This window comes from Panthera onca, chromosome D3 (genome assembly GCF_046562875.1).
Source record: "Panthera onca isolate mPanOnc1 chromosome D3, mPanOnc1 haplotype 2, whole genome shotgun sequence".
Lineage (NCBI taxonomy): Eukaryota > Metazoa > Chordata > Mammalia > Carnivora > Felidae > Panthera > Panthera onca.
The window spans coordinates 11,982,614-12,004,540 of record NC_138350.1 but is presented as its reverse complement, the minus strand read 5'-3'; the positions used below and the strand labels follow the sequence as shown (position 1 = coordinate 12,004,540).

The window sequence follows — 21,927 nt, the reverse complement described above, 5'->3', positions numbered from 1 at the left end:
CTGCACACAGCCACGGAGTCAAAAAGAGGCAGAGCAGAGGCCCGAACCCAGGTCTGTTCTGGTTTTCTAACCGACCTCAGATAACCTGCCTTCCGTAGAAGCTATGGCATCCCTGGAAGCCGGAAAAGAGAATGCATCCATGTCCGGAGAGGGGCTCCCAGGGTAGGGCTGGAGAAGCCGATTTGTTTATGAGGTCCAGGAGACAAGCTTGAGTGGAAGGTGGCAGGCAGAGCCAGGGGCTGGGGAATCGTGGAATGGAGGGAGGGGGGGACGCCAGGCCAGGAGCGGAAAGGTGGTCCAGGCCTTTGCGGAGAGAAGGACGGGATGTCTGGTCTGCCTGTGTATAAATGGCAGGTGGGCGGGGCTTAAGTGAGGGCTGTTCATGCTGACACGGGTTTGCTAATGTCTACCACGTGCCAGTCACAGTGCTGGGCTCTGGGGCAATCTTGGTTGGGGCAGAGGCACAATATGTAGACCCATCCTGTGGAAGGAAACTGGTATGGTTTGGGGCTAAGCTACGAGACCCTTCGCCCAGCCCGTTTCTCCACTTCCTCATCCCTAGGAGCCCTATTATCAGGGCTACATTCCCCCCTCCCCCCAGGAAATAAATAAATGATCCCACCTTTGTGTACTGGGGTGTCCCGCTGGAGTCCTTGTCCTTGTTACACCTGACTCTTCGTCTTTCTCCCCTGGCCTCAGCCCAGCGACCCATAAACAGGTCTCTGCTGTGTCCCTGTTCTCTTGTTCACTTTAAAATGCACCCCCCAGGGGCTCCCCAGGTGGCTCAGTCGGTTAAGCGTCAGACTTCGGCTCAGGTCATGGTCTCACGGTCTGTGGGTTCGAGCCCTGCGTCAGGCTCTGTGCTGACAGCTCGGAGCCTGGAGCCTGCTTTGGATTCTGTGTCTCCCTCTCTGCCCTTCCCCCCTGCTCATGCTCTGTCTCTCTCTGTCTCTCAAAAATAAATGTTAAGAAAAAATGTAAAATGCACCCCCCAATTGTCTATCATCACCTGCTTTATAGCTTTATTAAGTTAGAATTGATACGCAATAATCTGCATGTATTTAAACTGTGCAATTTGATATATTTTGACATATGCATACCCCCTGGAAACTATCACCACAATCAGGATCATGAATATACGATCACTCCCAAAGGTATCCTTGTCTCCCTTTATGACCCCTCTTCCTGGCCCAGGCAACTGCTGATCTGCTTTCTGTCTCAATTTTATATAAATGGAAACTTACAGAAGCCTGGCCTCCTTCATGAAGCATAATTAATTTTAGGCTCATCCAACTTGTGTATCGATGCTTCATTCCTTTTTATTGCTGAGTAGTATTCTATTGTATGGATATGCCACGGTTTGTTGATTCCTTCCCTCCTTCCTTCCTCCCTTCCTTCCTTCCTCCCTCCCTCCCTCCCTCCCTCCCTCCCTTCCTCCCTCCCTCCCTCCCTTCCTCCCTCCCTTCCTTCCTTCCTCCCTTCCTTCCTTCCTTCCTTCCTCCCTCCCTCCCTTCCTTCCTTCCTTCCTCCCTTCCTCCCTTCCTCCCTTCCTCCCTTCCTCCCCTCCTCCCTTCCTTCCTTCCTTCCTCCCTTCCTCCCTTCCTCCCTTCCTTCCTCCCTTCCTCCCTTCCTTCCTTCCTTCCTTCCTTCCTCCCAGCTGTCTACCATCTATTGTCATCTATCCACTTCTTTACAAGTGAGCTAATTTGTAAAGATGTTATCACGGCATTTATATTCAATAAATAGCAAAAGCATTTATGTCAATCTACCTGTCTGCCTATAGGGAAGGAATAAATAGTTTGGTTTACACACACAATGGTCCGCTGTGCCACGATTAAAAAGAATGAGGTCTTTCTACATGGCATCAAACTATACCTGGCCATATGGTGGGCGGCCTCGATGTGGTGTCACCTTCCAAAGAATTACAAGTCCCCAATCCCCATGGCATTAGGAAATAACTGACCTCTTCACTGAAGTCTCTGAGAAATCCTTGCGATCCAAAGGCTTCCCCATCACAACGGCTACTTCCCCAATACTTCCCCTTGCTTCCTCTGGACCTCAGCCTGCGTTCTCTCTTCAGGCCTTTCCTTCTTAATCCCTCTCTTCCCATTTTGGCCCACTCCGTTCTACCCCAGGCGGCTTCCGGTCCTTCCTGATGTGAATTAAGGTACTCACTTTTAAGCATGTTCCGGTCCTTGATGAGCCCAACAAAGGTCTAGGGGTTAAGCAGGCAAAGATTGAATCCTCTTTCAAGAAACAATAATGGAAAAGAGTGATGATGCTTAGCAATATTTTTTATCCCTGATATATATACCAACTATATACATATTTGACATGGGAACATGCCAATGACCATTGCTGAGTGCAAAAAAACCAAATGACAAAGTACTCATCACACTTGTAATAACTCACCTGATTTGTTTCTTCTAGTAGGTTACGAAGTCCCTAAGCTCAGAGACTGTAACTGTATTTTGTCCCTTGTATCTCCAATGTGTGTGTGGTAGGTGTCCTTTAAATATAGTGTTTTTACTGCTTAATTAGATATTTACCAACATGTTAGCAGTAGATATCACTCAGTGATAGGATCATAGATCATTTTCACTTGCTCATTAATATTCATCCATATTGTTTGAATTTTTTATGAAGAGCTGTGTTTCTTTTCCTTTCCCTCTTTATCTCTTATTTTATCTTATTCGTTTAGTGTTTTAGTATTGTTTTTATAATCAGATGAAGCAAAACGAGGTTTAAAATTTTTTTAATGTAAATGGATTGGTGGGAATTTGAGGCATTTCCTTCTGGTAAGGAGGAGGACTTTTGGTACCCATTAAATGGCATCCTAATAACACTGTGGTAGAAAATCCAAACTCAATGGAATCAAACCAGTCCCTCCAGTTAGCGGGACCTTAGAGTTTACTTGGCACCCACAGCCACACCACCAAGCCTTTCTGCAGTCTCCCTAACAGGCAGGGAACTAGTCTGCTTGAGTTCCTCCACTGCCTTCCATAGGCTCCCTTGGGACCACATCAAAAGAGCACCAAAATACAGAATCTAAGCTGGTTTGCTGTGATTGCCAGGAGGTGTGTGTCATTCTTGGTTCATGGCTAACTTTCTATTGTGCCCTGCTGCAGTTCTTGATTGGGTGGAGAGAAAAACCATTCTGTGCACCTGGCTAGCATGGTCATGGTGCCACCTCTCCCTGTTTCTTTGCTTTGCTCATTTCTATCTATCTATCTATCTATCTATCTATCTATCTATCTCTCCATCCATCTATCCATCTACCTACCTATCCATCTGTCTATCCATTCATCCACCCATCTACCTACCTATCTATCCATTTATCCATCCATCCATCCATCTGCCCCCTATATCTATCTATCTATCTATCTATCTATCTATCTATCTATCTATCCATCCATCTACCTACCTATCCATCTGTCCATCCATTCATCCACCCATCTACCTACCTATCTATTCATTTATCCATCCATCCATCTGCCCCCATATCTATCTATCTATCTATCTATCTATCTATCTATCTATGCATCCATCTACCCATCTACCTACCTATCTATCCATTTATCCATCCATCCATCCATCTGCCCCCTCTATCTATCTATCTATCTATCTATCTATCTATCTATCTATCCATCTATCCATCTATCTATCCATCTATCCATCTACCTACCTATCCATCTGTCCATCCATTCATCCACCCATCTACCTACCTATCTCTTCATTTATCCATCCATCCATCCATCCATCCATCCATCCATCTGCCCCTATATCTATCTATCTATCTATCTATCTATCTATCTATCTATCCATCTACCTACCTATCCATCTGTCCATCCATTCATCCACCCATCTACCTACCTATCTATTCATTTATCCATCCATCCATCCATCCATCCATCCATCTGCCCCTCTATCTATCTATCTATCTATCTATCATCTATCAATCTATTGCTTTATTTTTCTATATTTTCTTCCTTTTTATTTGACCATCTTTTATCTGTCTATCGATACCAGTGAGGCCAACAGACGTTGACGTCCTCCTGCAGCTAGGAGAAGATTTACTTTAATGGTGAGTGTGACCATCTACTAAAAACCTATTGGTTACCAGAAACGGTGTGAAGAGACCACAAAGTGCTTAGCGCGTGGTCTGACACATGCAAGTGTCACGGAAAAAAAAGATTTTGAGTTCCTTCCTTTCTTCCTTACAGATCATTGCTACTGCTTCAATAAAAACTCATTCTTTCATGACAACTGGTATGAAGGGCAGGTTAAGAGATCTGTCTGCATTAAAAGAACGGTTTTGAATCTTTAAACAAAATGAACCTTTATTTCTTTTGAGGACAGAGGAGAATTGGACGAAGAAAGGGTTCCCAAACAGTATTATTTCTGTCTGCTCTAATCAACATTTAAAACTCATCTGGATGCTGCAGGAATCTATTTGGCTAAGAGTGAGGTGCTAAAAGCCTTAGAACAGTTTATTTTTTTGAAGACATGAAACATTCCTGTACAATCTTCTTTCTGGTCGCTCCGGTAAACTTTCCATCGTAGGTAGACCAAAGGTAAGCTGCAGCTCAGGCCAGGTTGAATTATAACAAATTCCATTATTAGCACAGTTCAAATTAATGAGATTTCCCTTTGCTTTGGTTTCAAAAGAGGCTCAAAGCCACTTAGTAACTTGAGACCTCTTGTGAACTCATTACTAGAATAGTTTTTAAAACACAGTGTGGTCTTTGGTTACCATAGGAAATTGCAAAGGCCCAATGACCGTGTTCCTTTTTGGATCCAAGTTTTATGTTGGGCAATTCATTTCAGCTTTGATGATTTTTTAATTTAAAAAATTCCCTACCAATAGTAAAAAAAAAAAAATCTATTAGCACACAGTGAACACATGAATCAGTCAAGTTTATTGTCTGAATTCTGTGCAAAAAAAAAAAGGGGGGGGGAGAATGAAAGTAAACAAAACTTCCAAACTTTACAATATTTATCTTTAAGCTCATAGTAGCCACAGATGCAAAAGTTTGTCCTTGTGTTTTAATGTCTGGCAACCTCCTAAATTAAGTTGGATTTGTCCCAAGGACCAAATAAGAAAATTAATTCATGAACTAGGGCCCTCCAGAATGTTTTTTCCTTTCATTTGGTTTAGTCACTTTTATAGTCCTTTCTTTCTTCGAAGTAATTTGGATTTGATTGCTTCTTTGTGAAATTCTAATGTCAAGACTGTGTCTAATTTCTGTTTTATGAAGAAATCTGGAAACTATACAAAGCAATGAATTGAGATGCAGAGTCAAATAAAATCTGTAATGTGATAACTCTATCAACTCTGCCTGGAAAGATACTGTATTTCAATTAGATCTCGAGACATGTTCTTACATAAACTGACAGCATCGGATTGACAGTGTTCATCTTCCCAGAAAACACAATTTACAGGGACAGAGTGGTGCATTTGGTTCAGTATTCCAAAGGTATGTTGGGTGGCTTGCCCCACCCCAGCCTGAATCCAGATAGGATTTCACAGACAGGCTCGCTTTCGGCATTCAGTAAGAATCACAAACGTATTAAAAATTCCCACCAAAAAAAAAAAAAGGGGGGGGACTTAAAATTTTAAGTAATAATAATAATACTTAGCATTTAAACAGTACTTCACATCTTCAAAGCGCTCCATAAACATTGGTTCCAATTCTCCGGGCTTGTCTTTGATGTGGTGAACAGCTCTGTGCACAGTGGGAGAGATAAAGCTACATCCAGAAGAACTGGGCCCAATTAGCCAATTGTAACACTTTTGATTTCTTCCCCGTTCAGTTTCATTTTTTTCCAACTACCTTTTGTTGTTCTCATTTAGAGCCCTCGAAGGGTCACCTACGCAGGTCTGCTGGTAGTTTCCAGGCTCCCATCCAAACTCATCCATCAGACCCTGGCTGCCTCCTCTCCCCCAGTTCACAGTGAAACAGGAAAACCAAGGCCAAATGTATTACAGTGGGATTTGCTTTATTCTCAGAGTTTCCCTTTTCAATTTTTTAATGGAGTGAACTCTCTTTTGGGTATAAGACGATAGGCAGTACTATGTTTTTTTAGATGGTAGGTTTTAGTCTTGATTTTTTTTTTTTTTTTTGGGTTCTTTCTTAGCAAAACAAGAAGTTGACAGCCTTGTGTCAGTCTCCACCATTCTTTCTGGAGATGGTACCCATGTATGAAATCCAAACGTCAGGGAAGCACTGTTTTTGCAGACCCTAAGACCTTGAGCAGTGTGGATTGAACATTTGTCCCAAGTGGTACTACTCCGTGCAGGTAAGGCTGTGCTGGGGCAGAGGGTCCCCAGAAGTGGGTCATCTCCTCCACTCCACCCTCAGTGGAAGCATAAATTGGTATCACCTTTTGCAGCATCTGTGACAGTTGTGATCTTTTATCTCCTCTGACCAAGGAATTCTATTTCCAGAAGTTTGTTTTAATGGGAAATTCACACAGGTTTGCAAAAGAATATGCGAGCCCACTGATGCACGTTGCGGTAGAAACCTAGAGAGGACCGAGGACCCACAGTAAGGGAATGGTAAAAAAGAAAGAAAGAAAGAAAGAAAGAAAGAAAGAAAGAAAGAAAGAAAGAGGCCAGACAGTGTAATACATGAGGTTGCCACTCTTGGGCTAATGACATGGATGTATGTGTCCTCACGTGAAGGGAAGTTTGTCGGGCTCATTCATTCAACACACATTTCTTTCTTCCTTCCTTCCTTTTCTTTCTTTCTTTCTTTCTTTCTTTCTTTCTTTCTTTCTTTTTCTTTCTTTCTTTCTTCCTTTTTTACATATTTACTTTTGAAAGACAGAGAGAGAGAGAGAGGCCACAAGTGAGGGAGGGGCAGAGAGAGAGGGAGACACAGAGTCCAAACCAGGCTCCTGGCTCTGAGTCGTCAGCACAGAGCCCGACGGGGGGGCTTGACCCCAAAAGCCATGAGATCGTGACCTGAGCCGAAGTTGGACGCTTAACCAACTGAGCCACCCAGGCGCCCCTCTTTTTTTTTTTTTTTTTAAGTTTATTTATTTATTTGGAAAGAAAGCACAAGTGGGGGAGGGGCAGAGAGAGAGAGGGAGAGAGAAAACCCCAGGCAGGCAGTGCAGAGCTTGATGTGAGGCTCAAACTCACAGACCTCAAGATCATGACCTGAGCCAAAGTCTGACGCTTAACTGAGCCACCCAGGCATGCCACAACATATTTCTTGAGTACTTATTATGTATTGTTCTGGGCAAAGGATGCAATAGTGAACAAAAGAGACAATATCCTTGCCTTCATAGAGCTTACATTTTGGTGGGAAAGTGTTTCACAAAGAAGTAAATACATATTACTAGGTAATACCACATTTGTTAAGTTAAAAAAAAAAAAGCAAGGTGTATGGAAAAGCCGCTTTGGAAAACACTTTGGCAGTTTCTTATAAAGTTAAATATGTATTTACCATATGGCCCAGACATCCCACTTCTGGGATTTTACCCAAGAGAGATGAAAACTTATATTCACACCAAAACTTGTATGTGAATGTTTATAGTGGCTTTATTTGTAATTGCCCCAAAATGGAAACAAACCTAACATCCTTCAACTGATGAATTGATAAACGAAGTATAGTGTATCCATATAATGAAATATTATACAGCAATTAAAAGGAACGGACCACGGATTCAGGAGACGGCACGGATGAACCTCAGATGCATTGTTATGCTGAGGGAAAGAAAGCAGCCACAAAAGGTTGGGTATTCTATAACACCATTTATAGCACATTCTGGAAATGGAAAAGTATGGGTACATGGCAGTAAAGGAAGGGATTTATTACAAGGGGCACAAGAGAATTTGGAAGGTTGATGGAACTGTTCTAAATTTTTATTGTTGCTATGTTTCTACAATTGTCTATGGTGTAACCTATCGTCAAAACTCGAAGACCTCTCTACACTGGAAACAATGAATTTTACAATATGCAAACTATACCTCAATAAACATGATTAAAGAATAAAATCAAGGTGTAAAAGCTATATTTGAATTGATCCCACTTTTGTAAGCAATAAACGTTAGAACATGCTTGGGGAGAAAAAAATTCTAGATAAATATCCAGTATGCCACATTGTTAACAGTAAGTTATCTGGGTTGGGGAGAAGGGTGTTTCGTTTTCTAAATTACACATTTCTTTGATGTTTGAATATTTTATAGGGCATGTGTTACTTTCAAAATTAGAGGGAAAATCGAATTATGATACAAATCTAATCCTCCGTGCTGGCCAGGCACAGAAGAGAGGCACAGAACTCACCTGAGATGCTCAGAGTCTATATAGTTAGACCCTAATTCTGGCTCTGGAAGGCAGTTGTCCACTCACACCGTTGGAGATGTGCTCTGACTTTGCAGACCCCTTGGGAAGCCCGGAAAGATCCTTGCTCTTTGGCTTGGGGCTTTCTTCTCCTCCCGATGAGGAAGCGCTACTGTCCTCTCTAGGTTGCTGCTGGGGGAAATCTGCCTTCCAGGTCCTACGGGTCAGATTTTTGTGGATGGGGTACAGTGAGACTCAGAGCGGACATGGCCCTGATTCTCTTGCCAAGGAGAAGAGCTGCCTATGGCCCAAGCCCCTGATAATAACGGTCAATGTTTATGGACGCTTGCACAGTGCCAGCCACTGGCCAGAAGGATTTCCTACTTAGTATTATTTTGTGATTCCTTCGTTTGACAAATATTTATTAAATGCCAACAATGTTCTAGGCACTGGGGATACTGTAGCGAACAAACAGGGAAAAAGAAAACCAACCATGTCCTCATGGGGCTTATATTCTAACAGGGGGAGGGGCACCTGGGTGGCTCAGTCGGTTAAGCGTCCGACTTTGGCTCAGGTCATGATCTCGTGATTCGTGAATTTGAGCCTTGCGTCGGGCTCTGTGCTGGCAGCTCAGAGCCTGGAGCTTGCTTCGGATTCTGTGTCTCCCTGTGTCTCTCTGTCCCTCCACCACTCGCACTCTGTCTTTCTCTCTCAAAAATAAATAAACATTTAAAAAAAAATCTAAGGGGGGAGGGGAGACAGGCAACAATGTATGCACACAAGTGTGTGTAGGGATTTTGGATGCTAAGAGGCCAGTAAATAGAGTGAGGAGTGCACGAGAGATGGGGAGAAGCATGGGGTTCAGGTGCGGTGTTTCCAAGAAGACCTTTTCAATATGGCGACACCTGATCCCACAAGAGGGACCCTGAGGCTGGGTGAGTGACAAGAACCACAGGGAGGTCATGGGCCTGCGGCAGAGTGTGCATGGAGGACGTTGGCAAGACTGCAAGAAGCCGGGTCACACAGGCCTGCAGGTCGGGGGAAAGGGTTTGGCTTTCACTGTGAGTGAGATTGCAGCCATGGGAGGGCTGAGGGCTGAGGGCTGAGGGCAGAGGTGCGACATGACTCGTCTTGGGTTTGGCTAGCACCCGTCCAACTGCTGTGTGGAAAAGAGAACACTGGGGTCTGAGGCAGAGAGAGTGACACCGCCCATGTTGACAGTGGCTTAGGCTTCACTTTCCCCATCTGCGAAATGGGATAACAATAGTGCCTCCCTCATAGGGCTGTCGGAAGGATGAAAAATGAGCATGGTGTAAATTATCTGGCCCAGTGCCTGGCACATGGGAAGAGCTCAATAAATATGTTCAGGCTTGTTGTTATTACTACCCGCTTCCCTGTGAGGCCAGTATAATTATGCCCATGTTATAAATGAGAAGACTCTTTCTCAGAGGGGCGAGGCCACTCATCCAAGAGCGGATGCCTGGTAAGTTGGCAGAGCTGTATCGATCCAGGCCTCCCCCGACCCTCCTCCCGGGAACACTGGTGCGGAGGCATGAGTGGCCAGTGAAGGAGACAGGAAGCTCCGAACAAGGGACAGGGGGTGTCTGAAGCACGGAGAAGCTCTGTGGCCTATCCCGGGACAGGAGGAGGTTCAAATCCTGCCTTGCGTTTCCAAGCTGTGTGACCTCAGGCAAGTCACTGCGCCTCCCTGAGCCTCGATCGTCTCATCTGTAAAATGGGGACTGAGGCAAGATCCACCTGAAAAAGATAGTGGGGCTGATTAGATGCCTGGCATAAAAGGAGGTCAGTACACGCTCAGAAAAACATCCCCCTCCCGAAAAGGAGGTAAGGAGACGGGTAGCCAAGGATGTGGTCGGAGGCATGTCTTGTCTGGCCTCCTTTGGATTGCACCACACCGTCTGGTAGGAGATGGGAGAAGAAAGGTTTTCTGCTGTTGGGATTTTGAGGAGTGACTGATTAGATTCTAATGAACAAGCTCATCAGGGAGTGCATGTTATGTAAACAGTAGCCTCTTCCTAAAACCACAACTAGAAAACAATGCAAAATGTGCCTTGAGTTATTGCCCGGTTAACGGGAAATAAAGTCTGCTCGTCGGAATATCGTTTCGAAGGTCTATTACTATGATGATTGTTTTGAGTGAGGGGAATATTTACCGAGGTCTTTTTTTGGGAGAATAAAGAAGGGGCTTCTGCGTTCAGGAACCGTTGTGGAATGCCAGTAGCAAATCCCCATAACACAACTCGCTAACATTTACAGAGGCTGTTGTGATTAAGTGGGAACCAAGCTACCGAAAAATCTACAACAAGAAGTCAGCAAAGTAAGATCAAGAGACTATAAAGTAAACAATATATAGAGAATGAAATGTAATTTATTTCCTTGGGGAAGCGATCTGTACCGACAGCAGCAACAGAGTGACTGTAGATGTACTCCGTTGCCGTCCACGGTAGACTATTGCAGTCAGCACATTTGAAAATTGAGAAATTGTGTACGCGATTGAAAAAGCCAATTGATTACAACTCACCAGCGTCCTAAGCGATGGGCGGCCCCATTTGAAAAAGGGAAAACTGAGACCCAAACAAGAGAGATGAGTTGCTCGCTTCATCCTTGGTGAGAACCCATAACTCGGGTGACTGGGGAAACCCAGTGAGCCTGTCACTGGGGCAAAGGGAAGACAAAAGGATGACTCAGGTTTCATATGTGGCTTTTTTTTTTTTTTTTTTGCCTCCAAATTGTTGTCGGAAAAGGGCTGCGCTCTTTCCAAGGGTTGTTAAAAAAAATTTTTTTTAATGTTTTTTTTTTTTTTTTTTTTTTCAACGTTTTATTTTTTTATTTTTGGGACAGAGAGAGACAGAGCATGAACGGGGGAGGGACAGAGAGAGAGGGAGACACAGAATCGGAAACAGGCTCCAGGCTCCGAGCCATCAGCCCAGAGCCCGACGCGGGGCTCGAACTCACGGACCGTGAGATCGTGACCTGGCTGAAGTCGGACGCTTAACCGACTGCGCCACCCAGGCGCCCCTTTAATGTTTATTTTTGAGAGAGAGACAGAGAGCACGAGTTCAGGGGTGGGGGGCAGTGAGAGAGGGAGACACAGAATCCAAAGCAGGCTCCAGGCTCTGAGCTGTCAACCCAGAGCCCAACATGGGCCTCGAACCCATGAACCGCGAGATCCATGACCTGAGCTGAACTCGGACACTTAATCGACCGAGCCACCCAGGCGCCCCTCCAAGGGCTGTTTTAAGTAAAATGATCTCCTGCAGAAAGCAAGATCTGGCCTCAGGACACGGACCCGGCCAGCAGGGAGATAGCACACCTATGCTTGGGGACTTCAAAGTGCCACAGAGTTTGGAGAGACTGGGTATGGTCCCTGGAGGATGGTGGTTCTTGTCTCATATGCCAGGACCTGGCCGTCAGTTCTCAAAAAGCAGTGTCCCACAGGTCAGGTGGCTGGATTACTTGCTTTCTCACTTACTCAGACCTCGGCTGGAGTCCCTGATTTAGGCCACCGGTGAAAAGACATTTGTCTTCCTTACAAAACCCCTAGACGCTTGGGTCTGGCCCGGAGCACGGAAAACAGAGAGGGTGAAATGTTGCCAGGGAAGTTGGCATCTCCCCTTGCAGAGCCCAGCCTGGCTCTGGGCCACCTGCGCAGCCTGTTTCTTCCGTGAACGTCGAATTCACACTTGCGTGCGCCCCTGGAGAGGAAGAGTTACAGAATCCACCTTGAGAATGCTCTCTTCTCGTAACGGTGATTTTGTTCACCCGAAAACCAGGGTTGGCTGTTGTATACTGAGGCTGTTCGGATTTCAAGAGTGTGTTTATATGTGTGTCCCACCAGAGGAAACAGAATTTAGTTTCATGTGATCTATTTCACCACCTGCCATGGGCGTGGCCTGCAATACGTAGAAAACGGGGCGGAAGCCGAAAAATTGTGAATATAGTCACCTGTCTTTGGTCAAGCAGCAGCAGGGTCAAAGAAAAACATCGGAGGACATCGTCACCTACTTCTTTATTTTTACTGGCTATTTGAAAGCAATTCATTGTGGGCTGCTAAATTTATTCTGAAAATCAGAGTCACCAGCACCAAGGGTCCTTCTTCTGCGTGCAATAGGTGTAGGCAAAGAGCCACTGAATACGGTTAACTTAAGCTCAATGGGATTTTTAACAACTCAAACCATTGCTTGAATGATCCCTTTGGTGGTGTTTCTTGGAGCTGTCTCCTCCCACATTTCACAAAAGGATCTTAGTCACTGTAAGGTACTGAGTGCTTTGTGCCCCGTAACTCACCAAATGCCCACAACGGCTCTAAGCAGCAGACACAAGAATGAGCCTGCTTTAGACACGAGGAGACCTGAGGCACAGAGAGGTTAAATCACAGCCCAAGAGGTCAAAAGGTGAGTGACGGAGCTGGGACTTGAACCAGGTTTTGTCCCACTGTGAGGTCCTTGCCCTTGTTCACACCTCAAGCCCTGCTCCACGCCAGCAGCAGCTACTCTCGTCTCTGCTTCGTCCTCTGCACTGTCTTAAGGGAGGGGTTGGAACAATTAGGAAATCCTTGGTGGTTATGAGCAAAGCTGTTATTGCCCAAGGCAGCTCAGCTTGATTGGTATAAGACCATTCTCTCAGAGGGAACTGAAAACGTCAACTTAAAAATTGAATTATCAAAGCAAAGGGATGAAAAGGACAGGCCCACCACATGGAAGTGTCCAGAAAAATCTTTATGGGATTATGCAACGAACTGCCTTGTCCACACCAGGTGACAGTGACCAAAGACTGGTATCTGTCGTTGTGCCAAGCCCCTTACCGGTCTCCCTGGGTGGGACTGGATTTAGTTCTTTCTCGCTTGAGGCTGCTGACTTGGTCGCAAACACCCAACAGGAAATGAGGGCGGCCGAGACAGAAGGAGGAGAAGAGCTACCTTCTTAGAGTTCGGGGAAGGCAAAGTCAAGCAACAATGGCACCAATGTTTTCACCATCGGGTTGGCAAAAGTTGAAAAAGGTGGGCAGAGTACAAATGCTGGCAAGATGGTGAAGAAATGGACACTCTTCCCGTATTGCTTGAGGGAGCGTGAATTGCCACAAGCTTTGGGGAAAGTCTTCCGGCTGTATTTATTAACAATAAAAATACGCATTTATTAACAATAAAAAAGCAATCCTATTTTGGGGACTTTATTCCACAGAAATAAAAGTGTCAGTGCCTAAGGATATATGGATAAAGATATTTGCTCTGCCCTTATTTAGAGGAGGAAATAGCTGGAAACCACCTGAATGTTCAGGAATAGGGGAATAATTGGATAAATTATGGCACAGGTGTTCTATGAAACATTATACAACTAATAAAAGAGTGAGTTAGATCTAGATATATAGGCCTACAGGTACATTTGCGATAAATTGTTAAGTGAAAAAAGCAGATTGCAAAATAATATATGTGACAATCCCATTTTCATAAAAAGTAAAAAAAACAAAAAACAAACCAACCCTTAGAAATATGTGTTTAAATTGTATTATTTGGTCTGAGCATGGAGGGAGGACAATAAGGATTCACAACAATGTGGTAACTTTGGTCATCTCAGTAGGGTAGAGAGAAAAGTATTCTTTTTCTCGGTAAACTGTCGTTTGACCTGCTCTAGCTAGCATTCTGATACTTTTGTCATTTACAATAAAATAAATCCAATAAAGCTTAGGTGCTGTTTTCCTTTGTACAAGGACAGACAAGTGACTATAATTGTTATAATTTATTGATCATTGCCTATGGGGCCATGCACCGTGCTAAGAACTTTCTCTGTGTGATCACCCTGGGAGGTCAATGCACAAGAAGAAATGGGGGTCACGGGGGTTAAATGACCTGCTCAAGGCTGCACAGCTAGTGCACAACAGAGCAGGGATTGGAACCCAGGTGTGTTTTGCTCTGAAGTGACATTCTTAACTCCTACTGAATGCTCCCACCCTGTAGCTGGGGCAGCTTCCTGTGGCCTTTCTAATAGATGGTTCCTCCTCTGGTCATATTTTTGCTTCCATTTTCTCTCCGCCATTATGTTTGGTAACCCTGAAAGAGAACTAACGTGTCATTGTCAGAATAAGACCTGAGACTTGTGCAGAGTGGAACATCTGTTTCCTGCCTGCTTCAGGCTGCAGGCATTGTCACAAACGGGGAAACTAAGTCATGAGAATGCTTCTTCTTTTTTTTTTTTTCATTGTTTTAAATGTTTTATTTATTTTTGAGACAGAGAGAGACAGAGCATGAGCAGGGGAGGGGCAGAGAGAGAGGGAGACACAGAATCCGAAGCGGGCTCGAGGCTCTGAGCTGTCAGCACAGAGCCTGACGCAGGGCTGGAACTCACGAACCGTGAGATCGTGACCTGAGCCGAAGACGGACACCTAACCAACTGAGCCACCCAGGCGCCCCAGATGCTTCTGATGAGCTCCCCACATACGGAACTGGGCTTAGAAGTCAGCGTGCCCGGTGCCTTGCTGCTGTCTCATTGTCAGTTGATAGGTGTTGTTTGGTTTTGTTTTGTTTTCATCTTATCTCAGGCTTACCATCAACTCTCACTGCTTTCTCTCTTGAGTAAGAACTTCACGGGATCTTTTATCAGCCATCTCAACTGTGCGGGAGAGTCAAAGAGCTTCCTTGCTAGAAACGACCTGAAGGATCACCTGGGTTGCCCTTTTCACACATGAGGAAACTGAGGCCCAGAGAGGTGGAGTCGTTGGTCTAAGATAACAGGGCTGCTCAGAAGTGCATCTGAGACTAGAAACCCGGCTCCCCTGGGTTCTCATTCTGTACTCATGTTGCCTGGGCAATCACACACAGCACTTCAGGCCTTTTCTCTTCCACTCTGGGGCCTTGGCTTTGATGGCCAAGGAAATCTCAGATGAGGTATTTTTTTTTTTTTTCTCTCTGTTGTCTTATATTGTTTATTTGCTTTTTAATTTACTTTTTTGGTGCCATTTGATGATTCTGTTTTCAATTTTTTTGAGTCATTGATGTTGTTTATAACTTATTGCATTGAGTTGGTAATATACACATTTAGTTAAAAAAAAAAGAGAGAGAAAATATAATCAGTATAGTGAAAAGGAATTCCTTTCACCACCCCGACTTCTCTTCCCTAGAGACAACTGATGTTACTATTATTGTCTCATGGAACTTTCCAGGGGTATCTCAATTAATAACCTATTTTTGAGATTATTTTATATTAGTACACATTGTGGTAGTCACTATTTTTAACGACTGAATGGGATTACATTCTTTTGGTAACTACTCCCCTAATGATGGACATGTAGATTGCTTCCAGTTTTTGCCCTGCAAACAGTACTATAGTTCATGTCCTTGCACTACAGGCCGTTAAACATCCGTACAAGTATCTCAGTAGGATGAACTCCTAGAGTTTCCGGGTCAAAGGGTATGTGCATTACACATTTTGATATTCTCCAAATTGATACAAAAGCTTGGTGCTGATTTACATTCCCCATGACAGGTGTGAGAGCTCTGCTTCCTTCCACATTTGCCTAAGCTTTTAAAATACTGTGAACACCTACTATGTTTTTCATTTCTGTTTTTCTTGTGATGAGTGTTATAATCTGCTTGGGCTGCTATAACAAATGGCCATAGACTAGGTGGCTTAAACAACAGAAATTTCTCACAGCTCTGGAGGCTGAGAAGTCCAAGATCAAGGTGTGGCAATTTGGTTCCTCGTAAGAGACCTCTTCCTCATTACGTCTTCACATGACAAAGATAGGTACGGAAACAGAGAGGGAGCAATCTCTCTCATGTCTCTTTTCAGAAGGGCACTAACCCCATCATGAGGGCTTTACCCTCACGGCCTAATTACCTGTTAAAGGCTCTGTCTTCCAAATACCATCAATGGGGGATTAGGGTTTCAACATATGAATTTTAGGGGGATACAAACATTCAGTCCATAGCAACGATGCTCATAGTCTGAGCATCTTTTTATATATTTAAAAGCCATATGTCTTTCCTATTCTCTAAACTGTGCGCGTCCATTGCTCATTTTTCTATTAGGATGCTCTGGGAGACTTTTTAAAGAGTTAAACCTGTACTTGCTGAAGAATGAGACTTTGGTGACCAGGTGTGTAGGATGAAGGCCTCCTGAGATGGAAATACACCTGGATGTGATGGACCATCTCACCATTTGACTGTTCAGGCCCAAGTAACACCCTGCATGTTGATCAAGTGCTTTGGCTTTTTTTTTTTTTTTTTTTTTCCTAAACGCTTTCATCAAGAGTTATCTTAATAGAAATGCACAACATTGGCCTGAGATCAGTGGGTCAGCAATTAGGATCTCTTTCTGACAGATTAGGAAATGAGGTTCAGAGAGTTAAACTATGTTGGTCAAGGTAACACAACCAGGGGTGCCAAAGCCAATGGCACGCATCCGCTCACAGAGCCTTCTGGATTCAGGCTTAGGCTCTGGAGCCAGACAGACTAGGGTTTGATTGGCTCGCTAACTGGAGATCTTGGAGATGTCACTGCACTTCTGAGCCTCGGCTTATTTTAGTATAAGGATAATAACAGTGTCTTCTTTATGTGGTTGTTCTGAGGATTATATGAAATAATGTATGTACATTTGTTACAACATAGTGTCAGTGGGTTACAAGGTAGTGTCGGCCATGGTAATAATACACATTATAACATGCTGCTCGTAGCTTTCGCTTCAGCATTATTTGTGGTAGTTGCAAAGCTCAATTCACACGTCTGAGACTTGTCTTTTATTACACGTCATCTTTGCCATGTTTTCTACTCTTCTTCTGCTTTAGTCCAGTCCACCTGAAACAGCTTGGTTCTTCCATGTTTGGGGGCTTTTAGCGAAGAAGTGGCTCTCCCCAGCTTTGCAGGGAGCAAACGCCTTGGGGGCTGGGAGAGGGCCTCCTGCTCAGACTGGCACTCCTCAGGACCATATGCTCTCAGGAAATGTTCGTTATTGAATGAACGAGTGAGGGTCTGCTCCCAATACAGCCGTAGTACAGTGCCGGGCAGTTACATTCCTGCACATGGCAGGAGGTCAGGAAACATTTACGCAATGAATGAATACACACAGTGCCTAGGAGTAAGGGCTCAAAAGGCATTTCTGTGTTCGTTGCACTGCTTCTGGTACACAGAAAGCGCTAAGTGGCAGTCGTGGATATCCCTGGGCGAGGCTTATTGAAACCCAGTGCAAGAGCTCGGCTTCACTGTGCCTGGGTGCAGGGGTTCGAATTCCGCCGCCTCCTCTTCCCAGCTGGGCGACCTCGGGCGAGCGACTTAATCTCTTTGTGCTCCAGTTTTCTCATCTGCACAACGCGGACGACGGAGGGCGACCCGCCGAGGCACTCCCCGGGAGCACTGGGACCTGCAGCAGGGCCCATAGCAGAGCCCCCAGTCACGCCAGGCGGCCGGCGCCGCCGGGGGGCACACGCCAGGGGGCCCCGAGCCCTCCGCCGCGGCCGCCTCGGGCGTTCCCGGGGCCCGAGGTCGCGTCCCGTCGAGATCTGTGCCCCCCGAGGAGGCGGGGCACGGCGCCCACGCGGGGCAGCCCTCGGCAGCCTCGGGCCGGCCGGCCGCCGCCCGCCGGGGAGCCTCGCCGCCCGCACTTCTTTCTCTCCCTCTCGCTCTCCCTCCCTCTCCCGGCCGGAGGATCCAGCCGCGCTCAGCTCAGCAGCGCCGCCCGCGAGCCGCCGCCGCCGCCGCCGCCACTCCGGGCCCCTCCCCCGCCCGCCTCCCGCCCCCCGCCCCCCGCCCCCCCCCCGCGCGGCCGGCGCCCGTCACGTGACGTGGCGCCAGCCAATGGCGGGCCGAGCCGCGGTCGGCGGCCGCCATTGCTGTCAGAGCGAGCGAGCCCGGGGAGGGAGGAGAAGCGAGGCTGACTGGGGAGGAGGGGGGGGTGGGGGAGGAAGAGGAAGGAGGGGACGTCGCTCGGCTGCCGGGGTCGCCCGCTGGCTTCGTCCGCACCCCCCCCTTCGCGAGTTCGCGCTCCGCGGCGGCGGCGGCTCCGAGGCGGCGGCGGCGGCTCCGGGGCTCGCCTCCCCTCACGCGCCGGCGGGGGCCGAGGGGGAGTCGGTGGCTGGAGATAAACAAGGCGGCGGCAGCGGCGGCGGCTGAGGAACAGGGAAGGCGGAGGCGGCGGCCGGCTCGCAGCGCCGGCCAGGGAGGCAGCGGCGGCCCTGAGAGGCGGGGAGGGCGCCGGGCCGCGCGGACAGCGCCCCCCGCCGCCGCCGGAGCCGCGGGAGCCGCCGCCGCCGCCGCCCGAACAGGAAGGAGCCGCGCGGCCGCCGCGGACCCCCCCCCCCCCCCCCGCCGGCCCGGGCCCGCCGCCCCCGGCGCGGCGTCGCCGCGGCGCCTCCCGCCCGCCCGCCGGCCCTCGCGCCCTCCCCCGGCGGCGGCGGCGGCCCGGCCGCCCCGCGCTCCCCGGCGAGGCGCCGCCGCCCGGCCCGGCCTCGCCTCGGACGCCTCGCTCCGACATGCCCCGCTCTGGCGGCCGGGCTCGCGGAGGATCATGACTGCGGCAGCGAACTGGGTGGCGAACGGGGCGAGCCTGGAGGATTGTCACTCCAACCTCTTCTCGCTGGTGAGTAGCCGGGCTGCGGGGAGGGGGGCTGAGCTGGGGGGGGGGGTCCCCGACCTCCGCCGCCGACCAACTTTCTCCTCCCGCCGCCGGGACTTCGCCCCTCCCTCGTCTCTCCCCGCCGTTCGCCTCTCGCCGATTCTCCCCCTTTTGGATCGTCTCTCCCTCGCCTTGGATCCCATCCAGTGTTTATTTGGCTCTTTAAAAATCATTTGTGAGCGCGGCGCTCGGCGTGGAATTTGCATGTGGAAGTCTCAAAGCTGCGGATTCTGGGTCGCACTTCGAACGCCCACCCTCTGTTGCAATCACACCCCCCTTCCCCTCCCCTTTTCCCCCGTTTTTTTTTTTTTTTTTTTTTTTTTTTTTTTTTTACCTAAATGTGGAAGGCTTTGCCTTGTGCTGCCCGCGCCCGCGATAAGCAGCCTTTCCCCCTCTTGTCGGATCGGCTGCCCGCCCGCCCGCCTTTTGAATTTTTTTTTTTTTTTTAATTCCATAATGACACCTGCAATTTTGCCCGAAAACAGTTGATTGAATGCGATTGTGTCAGTAAAGGACTCTTGCACCCGAAGCTCCCGCGATTGTAAACATCGACAGCCGCCTGCCTCTCGGGGCTTACTACGCTGGAGAGCCGTAAAGCCATTGCACCGAGCCGACGGAAGGTGGAGAAGGCTTTTTCTTCTTTCTCTTCTCCTGTGTCTTTTAAAAACTGTTTTCTCTATCCTAACAACGAATCCACACACACACACAAAAGCAACAAGCTGGGCGGTTTGATAACATCGCTTTTATCTGCCTTCGCCTCTCTCGCGCTCTCTCTCTGATAATTGACAACTTTTCCTTCGGATTTGAAATCGCCTGCCTTAATCTTGAAGCAGTGAGGGTGTCAATTGTTCTCCTGGAAGCCTGGCATCCGACGACGACGTCTAGATTCATCGAAATTAAAAATGTATGGGGCTCCAGCAACTCTTTTCCTGGCGGTGGCAGTGACATTTGGTGGTAAATGCCATCTTTGCTTTTTATTGGGTCGTATTACCTAGCTCTGAAAACATTCACCTTGTTAAACCTGGCGTTTAGGCTAATAATTGCAGTGCGTGGTCTTTAAATATGTGCTTTGTGCATGAGTTACTGTATGTATAGCTATGTGCCCGGGAGACTACGAATTTGTTTAAATATTGAGCAAAGATTTGTAAACAGATGTAAGGCAATTATGTTTCGAGCGTAGAATATAATTGGAAAATTGGCTGAACGGTTTGTTTAATTTAGCCTTAAAAAAAAAAAACCAACTTATTTTAAGTTAGGTACCCTTTTTAGGGGGCCTGCATTTGGAGAGCGTGCATTTTGGAAATTGTTTTCTATAACCTCTGCAGAAGATAGAAGCATTATTTCCTGTTAATCCTTGTTTACAATTACACTGGATAAATAATTTAGTGTTCAAATTGTAATTAGTTACATTTAATTATGGGTAGCATACATGCTTTTTTTTTTTTTCTTTGAGACTAGTGGGGAAATACAAATTCTTGCCAACTTTTCAAATGGAAGTGTTATTTTGCTAAATATTTCCTTATGCAGATAAAAAAATATCAAAACACATGATTTTTACCTACAAAGAGTGACATGGTATCTAATGACATAGCTTTCATTATAGTATAGATCAGGTCAGTTTTTTTCTTCCAACATTTTTATTTAGATATTTAGTCTTAAAATTCAATTATAAGTTGCAATTCTTCCTCTTTGTACTGTGATAATTTTCCCTTGATCTTTTGACATATGGGAATGGAATTCATTTTGTCTCTTTTCTCTCCCCGAGTATATCATTTAGTCTCAGTCAGATTCAGAGACTTTAATAGATTAGCAAACATATTGATTAAGGGGTATTTAAAATGGTTTTTGTTTGGTGGCTGGAGACCACATTGACACTTTAACAGGTAATTAAAATAACCAAGTAGACCAATATTAGTGAGGAGAGAGCCCCGAAATTACCATATATCATTCTGACTGGTAATGGCTTGTGTATATGTGGCTAATTTATATACAGCAGATATTTTAGACCAATGAAACTGTATTATATGTGTAGCCAGCCTTTAGGACATAACATACCTTTTATGTTTTTCCCCCGCCCCCAAAAGCTTAAGTACAGATGATAATGTTAAAGAGATAAGATGCTTTAGATTCTTTTGGAGGAACAAACAATTTTATAGGAGAGGATTTTGTGTTTTATGACTGACTAAAGGTTTGTGCTTTGGGTATTTCTCTCCTGAACCTTTTAAAACCAGGAATAATTGAGTTTTGGGAAAAAAAATACACACACATACACACATATGCAAAATTACTCATTAGGTGGCAACTTTGAAATGCAGAACTGAAGAAATGCATGGGTTGGCCTTTTTTTTTTTTGAAGTCTGTAGAATTGTCTACATTCTCCTGTATGTGGAGGGTGCATAAGGTGCTATGTTTTTTTAAATATAGAATCAGTTAAAAAACTGCTGATAATGTAAATTTTTGCTCATTCCACATGAAGAGTTTTCCTTGGAAATTAGATACAGTAGCAACCTAGTATATTAAAAATATATTATCTAAAGTACATTGTATAGAATAGTTAATTCCAAAGGAGATAAAATTGTCTCTTGTTTAAAACAAAGCGTGTATTACAAGAACTCTTATGTGCTTAGTAATAGCATGCTTTTTTTTTCTTTTTGGTTTGCACTTTTTTTGAGCAGAGAAAAGTATTGTTTATAGAGAATTTACTTAGATACTCATGTTAATGTGGATTGAAATACAAACTAGAGATTAAAGTTCTGTACCACACTAATGATCCACCCACTTTCTATTACCTTGAAGTATTCATTATAGCTTAGCAAAAGTTGTGCAATCAACTGCCTTTAGATTTTTGTTCTTGTTTTGCTTTCTGATTTTCTACTGCATGGCATCAGATTTCCCAGATTTTCTGTCACCCACCCCCATTTCCTAACATGTGAAAAATGCCATTGTGTTTATATGATATGGGTCATTGTGTGTGTTTCTTATTCTTAACATTGTGAGATTTGTAACTGCTGCAT

At 45.8% G+C, this 21,927-nt stretch overlaps 1 protein-coding gene across 2 annotated transcripts in view; it reads left to right on the top strand.

The window, feature by feature from the left end:
- The first annotated feature begins 18,147 nt into the window (after positions 1-18,147).
- Positions 18,148-21,927, top strand: part of MED13L (mediator complex subunit 13L) — a 302,742-nt gene continuing 298,962 nt past the window's right edge. For both annotated transcript variants that reach the window (XM_078435759.2, XM_078435758.2), the window contains exon 1: positions 18,148-18,877. In XM_078435759.2, the coding sequence (XP_078291885.1) occupies positions 18,806-18,877 (72 nt within the window). In that variant the 5' untranslated portion in view covers positions 18,148-18,805. The remainder of the gene's footprint in view (positions 18,878-21,927) is intronic.